General features: G+C 43.7%; 1 protein-coding gene across 10 annotated transcripts in view; it reads right to left on the bottom strand.

Moving 5' to 3' along the window:
• BMS1 (BMS1 ribosome biogenesis factor) overlaps positions 1–9,204 on the bottom strand; it is a 40,391-nt gene extending 31,187 nt beyond the window's left edge. The window contains exons 1-5 of one of the 10 annotated variants that reach the window (XM_043551205.1): positions 8,793–9,204; positions 7,801–7,866; positions 6,838–7,081; positions 6,240–6,430; positions 2,959–3,038 (exon numbers count right to left, since the gene is read on the bottom strand). In XM_043551205.1, coding sequence (XP_043407140.1) covers positions 2,959–3,038; positions 6,240–6,430; positions 6,838–7,013 — 447 coding nt within the window. In that variant the 5' untranslated portion in view covers positions 7,014–7,081; positions 7,801–7,866; positions 8,793–9,204. Of the gene's footprint in view, positions 1–2,958; positions 3,039–6,239; positions 6,431–6,837; positions 7,082–7,800; positions 7,867–8,770 lie in introns of those variants that run through there. The other 9 variants (XM_043551207.1, XM_037904056.2, XM_043551206.1 and 6 more) reach the window with 9 other exon arrangements.
• Between the last annotated feature and the right edge of the window lie 5,597 nt (positions 9,205–14,801).

Genomic DNA, 14,801 nt, shown 5'->3' with positions numbered 1-14,801 from the left:
TTGTGGCCTTTTAAATTAAAAGTTGTGTCTTAAGCCCTTCTTAGTTTAGAGAAGGCTAAGAAATCAAGTCCCCTCTCCTAAATCTATATATATTTATAATTTTTCTTCACTTTGTTTCCCGCTCTCCAGAAAAATTACAGGAGGACAAAAAAACAAACAAAAACCACACCCCCACAGACAAGAGTCTCCCCCTGGACAATCACCACCTCTGCAAAAAAAAGTGTTAGTCCCAGCAACGAGGGATAGATCCTTATTTAGTTAAGTAGCCTCTTACTGCTCAAACAGTAATGAGGCTCTTTGAGGAGTAAGATAATACGAAACAGGAGTAAGAGTATCAGAATCTGGCCCTCTTCAGCTAACAAACTTTGTCCGCTCTTAAAACATGCAAGACTGAGCTTTTATCAATATTTGCAGGAATGTCTGATTAAATTAGAAAAGATAAAGGCCCTGATTGTTTTGGGTATCTGACAAATGCAACCAAAGATTAGGTTACCTCAAGAGACTACTGCAGTAATGCCTTAAGGGACTAGAGCATCTAAGATCATAAACAGGTCTTTGGTACAAGTGAGGTAAACAAACTTCCTTCGTATGTTGCAATTACTGTAATGTGTCACAGAGATGATGATAACGGAGCAGAACATTGACATAGGATAATCGTCTCCTGTAGCCACATGAACATGAGGCAAAGCTAATTAGGTCCTCAGCAACAAGGAGCCTAAGGCCTTGTCTACACTAAAGGGAAAAGTCGATCTAAGCTACTCAATTTAAGTTACGTGAATAGCGTAACTCAAATCGACGTACCTTAGACCTACTTACTATGGGATCCACACTACGCAACGTCGATGGGAGACGCTCTCCCGTCGACTCCCCTTACTCTTCTCAATTAGGTGGGAGTACAGGAATTGAGGGGAGAGCGATCGGCAGTTGATTTAGTGGGTCTGGTAAGTGTAGACAAGCCCTAAGACGCAAAGGAATTAATGGCTTATGGCTCCGTCAGTAACTAAGTCCTCCTAACCTTGTGACAATCAAACTGATATAGTGCTTCTCGGCATACATTCATAACCTCAGGCATATGCCATATCTATTATTTATGTTTTAAATGCATCTCATTGTCTCAAAGAACATGTATGCAGTAGAAGACTACTGAGATTAGCTGGTCAATTCAACAATTGCCAAAAATAACCCCACAATCAACTATCAGCAAAAATATATTCCATATCCACCACCTCAGTCAAAAAATCTGAGTAGACAAGTTGGCTTTGCACCCTGTCCTGAAGATCAACAGACTCAGATATGCTTGACCAAAGAGGGAGGTAAATTACAGAATTGAAAACACTGAAAACATCTGAAAACACTCTGACTGCAGCACTCAGACCTTCAAATCCAAGGTTCACCAGCTAGATGCATCAGATGAACCCAAATGATGTAGCAGTATGTTTCTCTTTCCACACTTTAGTGAACAATCTGATCATTGTAGAATTTTTTTCTTCTATTAGAGTTCTCTGAGGGGGTCAACAAACATGCGGACAAGGGTAATCCAGTGGATATAGTGTATTTAGCCTTTCAGAAAGCTTTGACAAGTTCCCTCACCAAAGGCTCTTAAGCAAAGTAAGCAGACATGGGATAAGAGACATGGATAAGAGACTGGTTAAAAGACAGGAAACGAAGGATTGCAATAAATGATCAGTTTTCAGAAGGGAGCGAGGTAAATAGTGGTGTTTCCCCAGGAGTCTGTACTCGGACCAGTGTTGTTCAACATATTCATAAATGATCTGGAAAAAGGGGTAAACATTGAGGTAGCAAAATTTGACAGTGAGGTGACGATACACAATTACTCAAGATAGATAAGTCCAAAATAGACTGCGCAGAGTTACAAAGGGATCTCACAAAACTGGGTGACTGGGCAACAAAAAGGCAGATGATATTAAATGTAGATAAATGCAAAGTAATGCACATTGAAAAACAATCTCAACTATATATGCAAAATGATGGAGTCTAAATTAGCTGTTACTACTCAAGAAAGCGATCTCGGAGTCATTGTGGATAGTTCACTCAATATTCAGCAGCAGTCAAAAAAAGCTAACAGAATGTTAGGAACCATTAGGAAAAAACTAGATGAGAGAAAATATTATAATGCCTTTATATAAATCCACGGTACACCAATATCTTGAGTACTGCATACAGATCTGGTCGCTCCATCTCAAAAAAAAAAAAAAAAAAACAGATATATTGGAATTTTAAAATGTACAGAGATGGGCAACAAAAATTATTGGGGTATGGAACAACTTTCATATAAGGAGAGATTAAAAAGTACTTCACACAACAGAGTCAACCTGAGTAACTCTTTGCCAGGGGATGTTGAGAAGGCCAAAACTATAACAGGGTTCAAAAAAGAACTAGATAAGTTCATTGCAGATAGATCCATCAATGGGATGCAACACCATTCTCTGAGTGTCCCTAGCCTCTGTTTACCAGAAGCTGCGAGTGGATGACGGGATGGATCACTTGATGATTGCTTGTTCTGTTCATTCCCTCTAAAGCACCTGGCATTAGCCACAGTCGGAAGACAGGATACTGGGCTACATGAACCATTGGTCTGACCCACTATAGCCATTCTTATGTTTTAACAAACCATTTCAAATGTCAATAGGGCTGAATTGGAATTTGTTTAGCGTAAAGTTGCTGTTCCGTTTTGGTTTCTTAAAGAGATTTTTCATTAAGGTTCAGAAGTGGAATGGACAACAGAGGGTCAGTAGACATTCAAAGGCAGTTTCCCCCTTGTTACATCTGGTAAAGTCCCAGCGACTGCTCCAGAAAATTAGGCCTTTTAGGGACCCCTCCTGCTCCTACTGAAGTCAAAGGGAGTTTAACCAGTGACTGCAATGGGAGTAAAGATCAGGCCAATAATATGTAGGTGTGATCTAGGCAAAGGTATTATTTCCACAATTGCTGACTTACCAAATCTGCAACTTTAGCCAGATCAATCATTGTGTTAATGTCGCATCCACATTCAATAATGGTCAGCCTACGCCTTTTACCTGTGAAGAAAATGCAAATTTAAGGAAAAACAAAAGTGAACCAACTAAAGATATTTTATCTTAACCTCAATGGTCTCAGCTATTTCATCAATTCTGCTACAATACTGTGTTGATACAGCTGACTTCCCTAATTAGCTATGCTTACATGTTGGAATGCTACTCAGATTTATTTATTGAAAGGATTCATACCAAGTAATGCCACCTTTGATAGATAAATTTATTTCCCTATAAAAATATCCAACAGAAGAGCAGCAAGGGAGATTAAACGGACAGAGACAGCAGAATTTTAAATTCCTGTTGGCTTTGTGCTGATTTATTGTGCAGCTGTTCTCCTGGATTACAGGTTGCTCTCCCATAATAGAACGGATGGACTAGATTAGCCAACATTTTCTTCCCAGTTCAAACTTCTTACGCGCCTAATGATAGGGGGGCTGGGAGCACCCCCTGGCTCTTCTAGTTGGCTGACATTCCCCATTTTATAAGACCCATTTTTCAGTTGCTTGTAACTTTGTCAAACTTTAACCACTTGGGCTGAAATTTTCCATGATTATTCAACATTTACAGTGGTAAATCATAATGACAAACAGTAGTCATTGGGCCAGAGAAAGAGTGAGAACGGCTCTCTAGCCTGGTGATTAAGGAACTCACCTGGGATGCAGGAGATCCAAGTTCTAGCCCCTGCTCCAATGACTAATTATTTATAAAAAAGTAAAATAGGAGAGGTGAGGGACACCTGCCCCAGGATATCCCATAACCCAATGGTCAGGAGACCCAAGTTCAAACGTTCAGAAAAGTCATATCTGACCTGGCGAGAGGCAGGCACTTGTAATCTGGTTCTGACAGGTTCAGATCAGGTTGCAAAGCTCTGTTACGATAGTCTGTTACATAAGCATATACTATTTTTGCCACAGGCCTTCTGTCTCACTTGGTGCACAGGCTAGCCCTGTTCTAGGGATGGAGCAGGACTGAGTAATAGAGACAACAGTTATCTATAGGTAAGGCTAAGTCACGGGTATTTTTACTAAAAAAGTCATGGACAGGTCACAGGCCATAAACAAAAATTCATGGGCCTGAGACCTGACCATGACTTTAGCTAAAAATACCCACCTTTCCTAAAACTTGGGCGGGGGGGGGCCGCACGGGTGCTTGGGGGAGGGGGCAATCCAGGGATGCCAGAGGTGCTGAGGCATGTGACCTGAGACCCCCGCTGGTACTGGGGGAGAGGGGGGCTGGGCTGCGGGACATAGCCTGGGACCCCAACTGGTGGGGGGTGGGGGGGGCCTTCCTACCCAGCTCCGCGTCCCTGCAGCTCCTATGTGGCAGATGCAGGGACCAGGGCAGGAGCTCCGCTACTTCCACACAAGTGCCGGCTACCGCAGCCAATGGGAGCTGCAAGGGCAGGTCCTGCAGGTTCAGGCAGCTTGCGGCGTGGAGCCCCCACCTAGGAGCTGCAGGGGGGAAATGCCAGTGGGAGCCGGGGAGCCCCCCCACACACACATACACACCCTCCAACCCCTAGCCCTGAGCCCCCTCCCACACACCCAAACTGCTGCTGCTGGCCCAGGGGCTGCCTACCTTGAGCCCCTGAGCCAGCACCAGCCACTGCAAAAGTCACAGAAAGTCATGGAATCTGTGATATCGGTGACAGACTCACAGCCTTATCTATAGGATCCCTGTTTCATTTTTACAGAAAGCAGGTATGTATTGACTTTGCCGGAGAATTACAAAGAAAGGATAATGTTTAAGGCAGTTGAATGCTGCCCCAGAGAACTGGGTTTTATCCCCACTTCTACCACAGAGTTCCTATGCAATGCTAATCAAGCCACTTAAACCAAACTATTCACAAGTAGCCATTAATTGTGTGTTCCTCGCTTTAGGTGGCCTGACTGGAGACCAAGGGTTCCACACTTGCAAAAGTGTGGAGAACTCAGCTACAACTGAAGACAACGGGTTTAGGATTTTATATGTTCAAAGCACAAAGTACTTCAAAAAATTAGATCACCCAAATTTCAAATTGGGCACCCAAAAATCAAGAGACACTTTTGACCTTAATCTGCGCCGTAGACAATACCACCTGGTTCCCCTCACCTCACAACAGTGTTGTGAAAATAACATTAATATTTGTGACGGTTCAGATACTATAGTGAAGAATGCCACAGAAAAGTCCATGAAGAAATTAAGGATTCTGTCTTCAGAGCAGGGTTTGAATAGCACGTAGTAAATAAGGCCTGGTACCACACATTGAATGAGAAGAAAACAAAATACTGATTAGCTGATCATTAACTGAGCACCATCCAGGCTGTGTGCTGAATAAAATGGGGTCCTGTGGAAAAATTAGTACACCTGACCCTCGCTAGAACGTGGGATTTGGGATCAATGCGTGGCACCGTATTACAGCATGGACCGCATTAAAATGAATTCCAATTAAAGTAATTAAATTTGGGATTCATGGCCGCGACCGTGTTACATGCGAATTCATGCTATATAGACACGTGTTCTAGCGAGAGTCCAGTGTATATGATCATATAATTAAAGACTGTACCATAATTAATATGCACAAAGGTTGGATAACTTTAATTATGGCATTTCCTAACTTTTGGGTGCTTGATTTTGCAATTTTAATAATATTCTTGTAACAGTTTTTGTATGTGTAATGTATAGACGAAATGTTAAAAATTTATGATAAGGAAGGTATCTTATTTTCTTAAGGCACAAGAAAGCCACGCATCTGCTAGGAAATATTTACACACTACTGTTACAAACAACATTTAAAATTACTGTAACTGAAAAACAGGAGGAAAATATTTGCTTACTTGGTGCATTTGATATCACAATTGTGAATTGTCAATCTCACCTTTGCTTGTGTTTTTCCAAACAACAACAGGGAGAGACAAATTTTTAAAAAGAAATTGGAAAGTGTGATTATAAAACTACAAAAATGGGTAAGAGGAGTAGTGCCTTAAACGACTTTTAACTCATTTTTTAAAAGATATTTTCAAATTGACAGTTTCCTTAGATTACTGTATCAATATACGCTGCCTGCAATACTTTAAATATGTGAGGTCACAACAAAATGTATTGTGTGAGAGAAAACATGCACATGTGCTAAGATCAAGTCACCCTTCTGTTTATCACTATTTATCCATATCCTACATATTGTGTTTCAAACAACAATTTGTTCCTTGTATTTTTTGTTCTCACCTGATACGATCGTTACAGGACCTCGTATTTCAATCAATTTTTGCCTCGTAAAGTTCCTAATTAGACATTTTATTAAAGTGCTCTTCCCAACTTTTGGAGGGCCAACGACAACCACCACCACAGGAGGAGGCTCTAAGGGAGTTCGGTCAACTACCGGAATGTGATGTTTTTTCGTCTTCAAATCCTGAGTCCTATTTATGAAGAAATTCATAAAAAAGTTTAATGAGAAGTTACAAAAAAGCAAGAACACTTTTTTTAAGGTGCTAAGTGTCTCAAAGACTCATTCACTTAGGTGTAATCATTAAGGACTCAGCTACTCACATAGAGATGCACAACTCCATCAACTAAGGAGCTAACCAGATTTTCCCATAACGCAGACAAACACACTAGTACTGCATGATAGACTCAGTTAGGCCCACGCTACTGCCCAATTTATAACAGAGAATAAATATATTGCTGTGTGGATATGGTAAACCGTGTTAGTTGTATAAGCATGTCAGAGACTGATTCGCAAAACACAGTTCTCTCAGCAGCTAAAAATGAGTTTACTGGGGAAAACAAAACAATCAAGCCCATCATGCTCTAAAAGACTCCACACCTGTGGAAGGTTCTGGCCATCCGCACAGCAGACTGGACCGCAAAGGCCTTTGGGTTTCTCTTCCGAGCATCCTCATCATCTCCAAGTCCTAGATCATTCAGATGACGTTTCCTTTTTTTGTCAGCCTTTGGCCCACTGTGCTTCTTACGGTGCTTCTTCCTGTCCTTTTCCTCCATCTCTTTTCTCAGGGATCACCTGTCACCAGTGTCAAATGGATTGCTTTTGCCAATGATACAGAGCATAGCTGGCAAATGGGGGAAAAAAACACACACTTATTATGCAACATACACACAAAAGAGAAGCAGGATTATTTAAATACCTATTTTTCACCTAAGACCTAAAAGGCTGAATTTTCCTCTAGGAGGGTCATGCCTATCTAAAAGAAAAGAAACTCAAGCAAGTTCTGACAGATGACACTTGAATATTTCTTTGATGATTGTGGAAAAGGGCCTTGTTCATGAAAGGCTCATCATCTCCACTGAGATCTATGGGTGAGAATGGTATAAATTGCTTTGGGGGTCAGTGGGGTTGCCCAGCATCCATTTATCATTGGATGGACTGAAAGAGTTTTATTTAGGAGTGACTCAAGATTCATTAAGTAGGTTTGAGGGAGGAGGGGAGGTAGGGTCCTACACTAATTGAGGGCAGAATTCAATAACTGGGAGACCAGGCAGGAAGTGGTGAGACTCATGGCATGGGGCACTGGCAGGCAAAGTTTAGTCTAGGAAGTAGGCTTAGTTCTTGGACTACGTGACATGGGATAAATGTTTCAGATCTTCCAGACGTGGTTCAAGGGACAAAATATTTTCAGCAGGAAGACTTCAGCTATGGAACTCATTAAACTGACACTAACCCTAACAGTGTTCAGGTCTAAATGCAAGCCCTACATTGTCAATAAGACATCCCCTGAGAAAAAGCATCCCAAGACAACTGAGGAACAGAAAGCAAATGATCAACACACACACATACACAAAGCTAGAAGAACTGTCCATTAAGACCAGTGCTTAACTACCATGAAAATACATGCCGCTGAAAAAAAAAATCCAGACAGATTTTATTAGATAACCAGACTCCTAGTCCAGTATTTTAACCACAAGATCATCAATGCCCTATAATCAGCATGAATTGTGAAGTGTATCAGGAATTAAGATTTCTTTAAGCAGCTTCAACTCCCTGGGTAACATAAAAAGTTTGCAATCACTGGGCTCCATTAACACTAGTTAATTAAACAGCAGTAGCCGCACTCTCTCACTCCAGACACATAACAAATGTTTAACTTTATTTCTATTTGCCCATATGTTGCAAAATACAGCTGCAAACCTTACACTTAGTATTGTGACAGTCACTGACAAAATGCATGTTTAACATTTAGGCCCCAATTCCACAAAGGGATCTGCAGGGGCCCGAGTCTGCTGGGGTGGCCTCCGACACAAGCCCTGTGCCTCTCTGCCGGGGGGAGTCCCAACAGAGCCCCACGTGGGCACAAAGTTTCACGGAGCTCTCCGCAGGAGCGGGGCTGCCTGGGAGACCAGACCACCCCCGCAGAAACCGGCGTGCGGCTGTAAGAGAGCCCCAGTGGCTCCGCCCCGGGCAGGGGAGCTTGGCGAAGGATGGGGTCGGACTGGCCAGGGCGGACAGCGGAGGAGCTGGCGCCTGAGGCTCACGACAGGGGCCCCGCTCCCAGCGCCCTGGGGGTATCGCCACGCGACCAAGAGCTCACTGCGCCCCTCCCCCGCACAGTTTGAGGCAGGCTTCTCCACGCATAGGAAAAAATGAGCGGGGGAGGGGGGGTGTGGGGTTGGGGGCAGCCCAAAATCCCCGCCCACGGGGAGGCCCATGTCCTCAGCCTCCCCGCCCCCACAGCCGGCCGAGGGAGGTGAGCCACTGATTGCCCTGGGAGCAGGATCCGGCCTCGGACACCCCAGCGACCCACCCGCCGGAGAAGGGAGACTCACAGCCCGGCCTCCCCCCCGCGCGGAGGTCCCGCCGCTCCGGTGCCTCCAGCAACTCCGCATGGGCGCCGCGGCCGGAAGTGCGTCCCACCCAACTGCTCCCGCCCGGAAACAGCGGCTGGCCGGGCGGGGGGCGGGTATTGCTGGGACACCAGGCCGGACGCGGAGGGTGGCGCCCCCTGGCAGAGCTAGGCGAGGTGCTGACCCGGTCCCCTCCTTACTGGCCGCGGGGGGTTGCCATTGTCTGCGCTGGGAGCACCTATTGGATAACCCGGGAGGCGGGCGAGCGGGCGGGCGCCCAGCAGCCTCCCCCCCAAACCCGCTTGGGACCCAGGACCCTTGCCCCGGGACAGCGCCCTTGAACGGCAGCGTCCCGGTGCTGGGTGTTTCCCCATCGGCTCCCTGGCTCCGCCTCCGGCAGCTGGGTCACGCCAGGACCCGCCGCCGGACCGTCTGTCAGTGCCGCCAGCAGCCACAGCGAGGACGTTTGGGCGGCGGCCCCTGAGCCCCCCTCCGGCAGTGACGGCGGGTCTGGCTCGTGCTGCAGGCAGTCTGCCTCCTGGGCTCCCTCGCTGCTGTGTGCGGGGCTCCCACACGCCAGAGGTGAAACCGCCTCGGCTGGGGAGCTGAGCGCGCCCCAAGTTAACACACCGGCAAAATACAGACTTGGTGGTGGGGTTTTCTAGTTTCTTTCCTTTTTAGCACCCCTGCCTGTTGTAACAGGGCTAACATTGTAACAACACGGTAGCTGGAAATTTTCAGACGAATCGTGACTTGTAAGTTGACTCGTAAAAAGGGCACGTGGCACATCTTGTTCATGTTATGCTCTGAGATTCAACAGTTAAGGCAAATAATTATGCACCTGCTTAACTTTATGCAATGTGAATGGTCCCACTGAGATAATCAGGGCTATTGACGGGGCTGGGGGAGAGGGAAGGGTAAGCAGGTGTTGAAGCCTTCAGGAATGAGACTTAAATTAAGGGACCTGTAAACAAAATGTATTTTCATTTAAACATGGGCTGAAGATTCCCTGAGGGAATGTTTATTACTTTCACAGTAGCCTTTAAAAGTGATACACAGCAGGCAGAAAAGTGATTCTGTAAAAATGGTATGATTTCCATATTTATTCTCTCAGTAAGTCTGTATCAGAGTTCCTTGCCAAAAGTCAAAAGATTTTTTTCTCTCTAAAAGTCCTGCAAACTCAGCTTCAGATTTGGTGATAAAGCTGTCATTTTGGTGTCAGTGTGAAAGTTGTGCAATCAGTTTAGTTGACAATGTTGTTAATGATACTTGAAGCACCATTGAACCCAGCTTTCTTCTGTATTGAATCTGCAGGACTAGCAGGGAAAACTCATAGAAAAAGTATGGCATAGTATAGTGGTGTTTCTCTGTAGTCTAATTGTAGCACCATTTTAATTACATAGTGAAGTGCCACATTTTCTATTATAGTAGAATAGGAAAAGTTTAAAGCCCCATTTCTCTCCAGCTACATACTATTTATCTGATGTGTCCAGTACTTCCCTTCCCACCTTTTGTTTGTCCTGTCTATTTAGGCCCCACCCTGGCAGACATTTGCATGCATGCTTAATTTTTACAGTTCTGAGTAGTCCTATTGAAATCAATGGGAATAAAATTAAGTACATGCTTGTTTGTGGAATCAAGGCCTTGCCTGTAAACTCTTCAGATACAGCACCCAGCACAATGGGTTCCTGATCTCAGTTTGGGCCACTAGATACTAGTGAAATACAAATAAATGAAATAATAATTGGAAGCTGCCCATTTATATCTAGACCCTGCAGACATTTGTGTTTGCTTGAGTCAACCCCTGAGGAATCTTCTGTGTTTCTGCAAATATAAAAGATCTGCCTGATTCCCACCCCCCTATTTTTTTTTAATAATCCTTGCTATGAACATAACTATATATTGTTTACATTTCCAAGGAGCATAGAAAATCTTTTTTATTAATGAAAACCAACAGGAGTTTTTTAAAACCATACACTGAAATAATTATGCGTCATATAGGGGCAAAATCCAACATATCTTAAATACATGATAGCAAGATGTGGCATCTGATTTCAAATATCTTGGGAGTAGTAAGAAATAGTTGTTTAGCAGAGATCTGAACCTTCACTCCATACTTAGGCAAATTTTCTATAAATTTTAATAAGGAATTTGCAAGAGTAAGGGGTGCAGGGTTGGGCCCTGATTTATTAAATGGAGACAGCTGTTCTTTGAAGTAATTTGCAACAAGAAAATGCAGGAACGGCCTTATGCCAAACAATACAGGAAGCAGAGCTGCTAAAAAGGGGTTTAGGCCATTAATTTATTTTCCCTGTAATGCTGCTAACAGAAGAAGTGAGCAAAGGGTTGGTTGTGTTCCTCCCTCTCTGGTCCTGCTGCCAAAGATTAGCGGGGCGGCTTGTGTTAGAGATTGCATGGGATAAGGGTCCTCAAGCTTCCAGTTGGTTTCATTGTGCTCAATGACATTTCTGAGAAGATAAGAATGTATGTTAAAGGTAGAAAATGAAGGACTGAATGGCTCAGAGACTTGACAGCAGGTTACAGAATCTTTACCTTTAATTTACCAGTTTGAATCCATGCCAAGTTAGTAAGTGAATAAAGCTTTTGTTACCATCTAATTCTTTTTCCATGACCTATGTGAAAAGACCTATGTGAACTGAAGAAGAGCTCTGTGTGGTTCAAAAGCTTGTCTCTCTCATCAATAGAAGTTGGTCCAATAAAAGATATTACCCATCTCTCTATGTGAAGTGAGTCAGTCTCAATCAAGCTTCCAGCTGACAAGACATTCACTGTACCAAAACCACCACCACAAATGGCATTAACTGGCCTCTTTCTTGGCAGTCTCAGAATCTATCCATTCTTATCTTGAGCTACTCCCTGAAGAGCAGAGCTCTGGCACTTGGGGCATACAAACCTGGGGGAAGCTTGTAATGTCATTGCCTATGCTATACCTGCTCTGTGAATAATAACCAGAAGATTTTGGTCTCCAAAGCTATGAGTTCTGCAACTTCTGCCAGCAGTAAATGTAATTCAATAAAGTCTTCTAAAAAGAGATTGTGGAAAGTCTTTAAAGTGACATTAGAAAGGAGAGTGTTTGTATTTAACAAGTCCGGGCAGATTTCCTTACTGTGAAATTCATGCTAGACATGACAGTTTAAGATAAATGCAATTTGCAACAAAGGGAGAGGACAAATAATTCACACCTGATTACCAGCTCATTTGGATAGAGCACTGCAGTGTGCCATGGATATTTGCTACTAAATTCTTTGTGTGTAGAAAAACATGTATTCTATGTGGCCTTGAGATACTGCATGCTTGTGAGAAGCAACCATAATAGACTCTGCTTTCATATTTAAACTACAGGACTGATCAATGAGAAGAAAGCAATTCCTCATATACACAGAGCACAAGCCCTGCAGCAGTCACAAAGGGATACTAAATGGGAACAGCGTGTGCTTCTCCAAGAGAAAAAAAAAATTAGTGTAGCTACCTCACATTGCCTGTGGAGCAGTTCTGCAGGCTCTGCACCTGTCTGAGGGGTAGAGGCAGCTGGAAGGTCACAAGGTAAATAACCAGCTCCCACAAGAGACAGGGGGCCCTGTGTACTGTTACACAGACTCACTGTTAGCCTATGCGCTCTTTTGTAGCACAGGAGAAAATACCATACGCAGTACTTCCCTTCCCCCACCCCTGCAACTACACCTTCTCCTTATAGAGCAGGGGTGCTGCACATTGAGAGGTACACAATGCTGGTTAGACTATCCACCAACCTCCTACTCAGTCAGTGGCCATCTTCAGCTGGTACTTTTTGCGTTTTTCATACTCTCAGTGCATGCAAGGAGAGGGGATGATTTCATCAGCCTCTCCCCCTTGGGGAAAAAAAAATGTTCTTTTGAGAATCTCATCCTAATAATGTCTCTTGAAATTGATTCTCTTGACACTCGGTGGTGTAGCATTCAGCTAAAGTCTCTCAGAAGTAGAGATGCCGTTAGTCTTTGAAGGCTGATGAAAAGCCTGTCAATGGAAAGACTTCTGGAACTAGTGTAGAGCCAGTGTGTGACAGAGTGACATGCTGGTACTGCTCATGGAGGGAAAGATTCAGGCCCCCAAGCTACAGAACCTTTTGCAGGCACAACTGCAACTTTGAAGGCCTGAGGCTGTAGTAGCCCACACCATTGGTGCAATTCTTTTCTCTGCAGACAGTGGTTTTTGGATTTGCCTAATTGAATATACCCTTAGCTAGTGTAGGTCTACATTAAAAATGCTACAGCAACAGAGCTTCATCACTGCCATACTTCACTCTAGACAACCTACAACAATGGGAAGGGCATCTCCTGTGGGCACAGGTAATTCATCTCCCTGAGAGGTGGTAGTTAAGTCAAGGGAAGAATTCCCCTATCAGTTTACTACTGTCTACACCAGGGGTTAGGCTGGCTTGACTATAGCTACTCAGGCATGTGGAGTTTTCACACCCTAGAGCAATGTAGTTAAGCTGATTTAGGCCTATTTTACCCTAGAAAATTAAGGTTTTGCTACTTGCTATCCATTCCCCCAAAATCCCTTCTTGCTGGGATACAGCAAGCCTTCACACGTAGTGCATGCAGAGTGCAGATCTTCTGCATGATTCCCCAGTCTTGCCCCCCTTTTCCACAGTAGCCCCTTCTTGGCCACAGCAGAGAAGAGTGGTCAGACTGTAAGGTTCCACTCCTGAAGTCCTTACTAAGCCAAAAACTCTCAAATTAATGGGAACTCAGCCACAGGAACCCTTGCCAGCAGCTGTAAGGAATCTGATGTGTTTTGAAAAACACCACCTGTAGTAATGTGCTACTTCTCTCAAATTAAAAAAATTCAAAGTGTAGTGGTGGATGCTGTTTTGTTTTCTTTAATCATTTTTGTTTTTGAAAATGATTTGAAATGTCTAGAAAATGTGACCTATGAAGGAAGATTGAAAAAAATTGGGTTTGTTTAGTCTGGAAAAGAGAAGACTGAGAGGGGACATGATAATCTTTTATGTACTTGAAAACTGTTACAGGGGAGGGGCGGGAAATGTTCTTCTTAACCTCTGAGAAGACAAGCAGCAAGGAAGGTTTAGATTGGACATTAGGAAAAAACTTCCTGTCAGGGTGGTTAAGCACTGGAATAAAATTGCCTAGGGAGGTTGTGGAATCTCCATCATTGGATAACCTGCTCTTAAAAATCTCCAAACACCTGTCAGGGATGGTCTAGATAATACTTAGTCCTGCTATGAGTGAAGGGGCTGGACTAGATGACCTCTCGAGGTCCCTTCCACTCCTGATTCTATTAACTAAGGTGGCTGTAAGGGGATGCAGCCTCAGGCTCTCCAACCCGCATGGAGCGGGTCCCAAGGGCCAAAGTTAGTAGCCATCTAGAAGGTGTTACAAAATTATTGGGGACATAGGGTCAGATTCAGTAATACTTGCCCCACTTAACATCCATAACAAATACAAATGGAAGGGGCACGGCTCCTGACAATTACTCTTATCTGCAGTATTGTAGCACTGTTGGGAGAGGCACAACACATAAGGTGGTCTAATGAAATATATTACCTCATCTATCTTGTCTCTCTAAATTTACACTTATAATTATGTTCCATTGGAACATAATTTTTTTTAAAAGACAAAAGATACTTTTAAGAACAGAAGTACAATTTCCACTTGACATTCGTTTAATTGAAAACTGAAAATTTCTGCATCTGAAGATTTAAATCTTGTCATTGACACTGCTGCATAGAAGTGTCTTTAAGACAACACATTCCTCCTCTGAGCCACTTTTAAAATGAAGACAGGCCCAATCTTCAGAAAGGCCAAAAGACCCCACACCTGCTCCAACTTCAGCTGGAGTTCTGGGTGCTCAGCACTTCTGAAAGTCATGGCAAAGATCTCCTGAGTGGTTTTTATTAGCAATGACTGCCCACTGCTCTAGAATAAGCAGGGGCTGAATCACTGAAGCTCTACAGTACAGGCCAGTTTG

This window comes from Chelonia mydas, chromosome 7, assembly GCF_015237465.2.
Source record: "Chelonia mydas isolate rCheMyd1 chromosome 7, rCheMyd1.pri.v2, whole genome shotgun sequence".
In the NCBI taxonomy this organism is placed as follows: domain Eukaryota; kingdom Metazoa; phylum Chordata; order Testudines; family Cheloniidae; genus Chelonia; species Chelonia mydas.
This window is presented reverse-complemented; position numbering and strand designations above follow the sequence as displayed.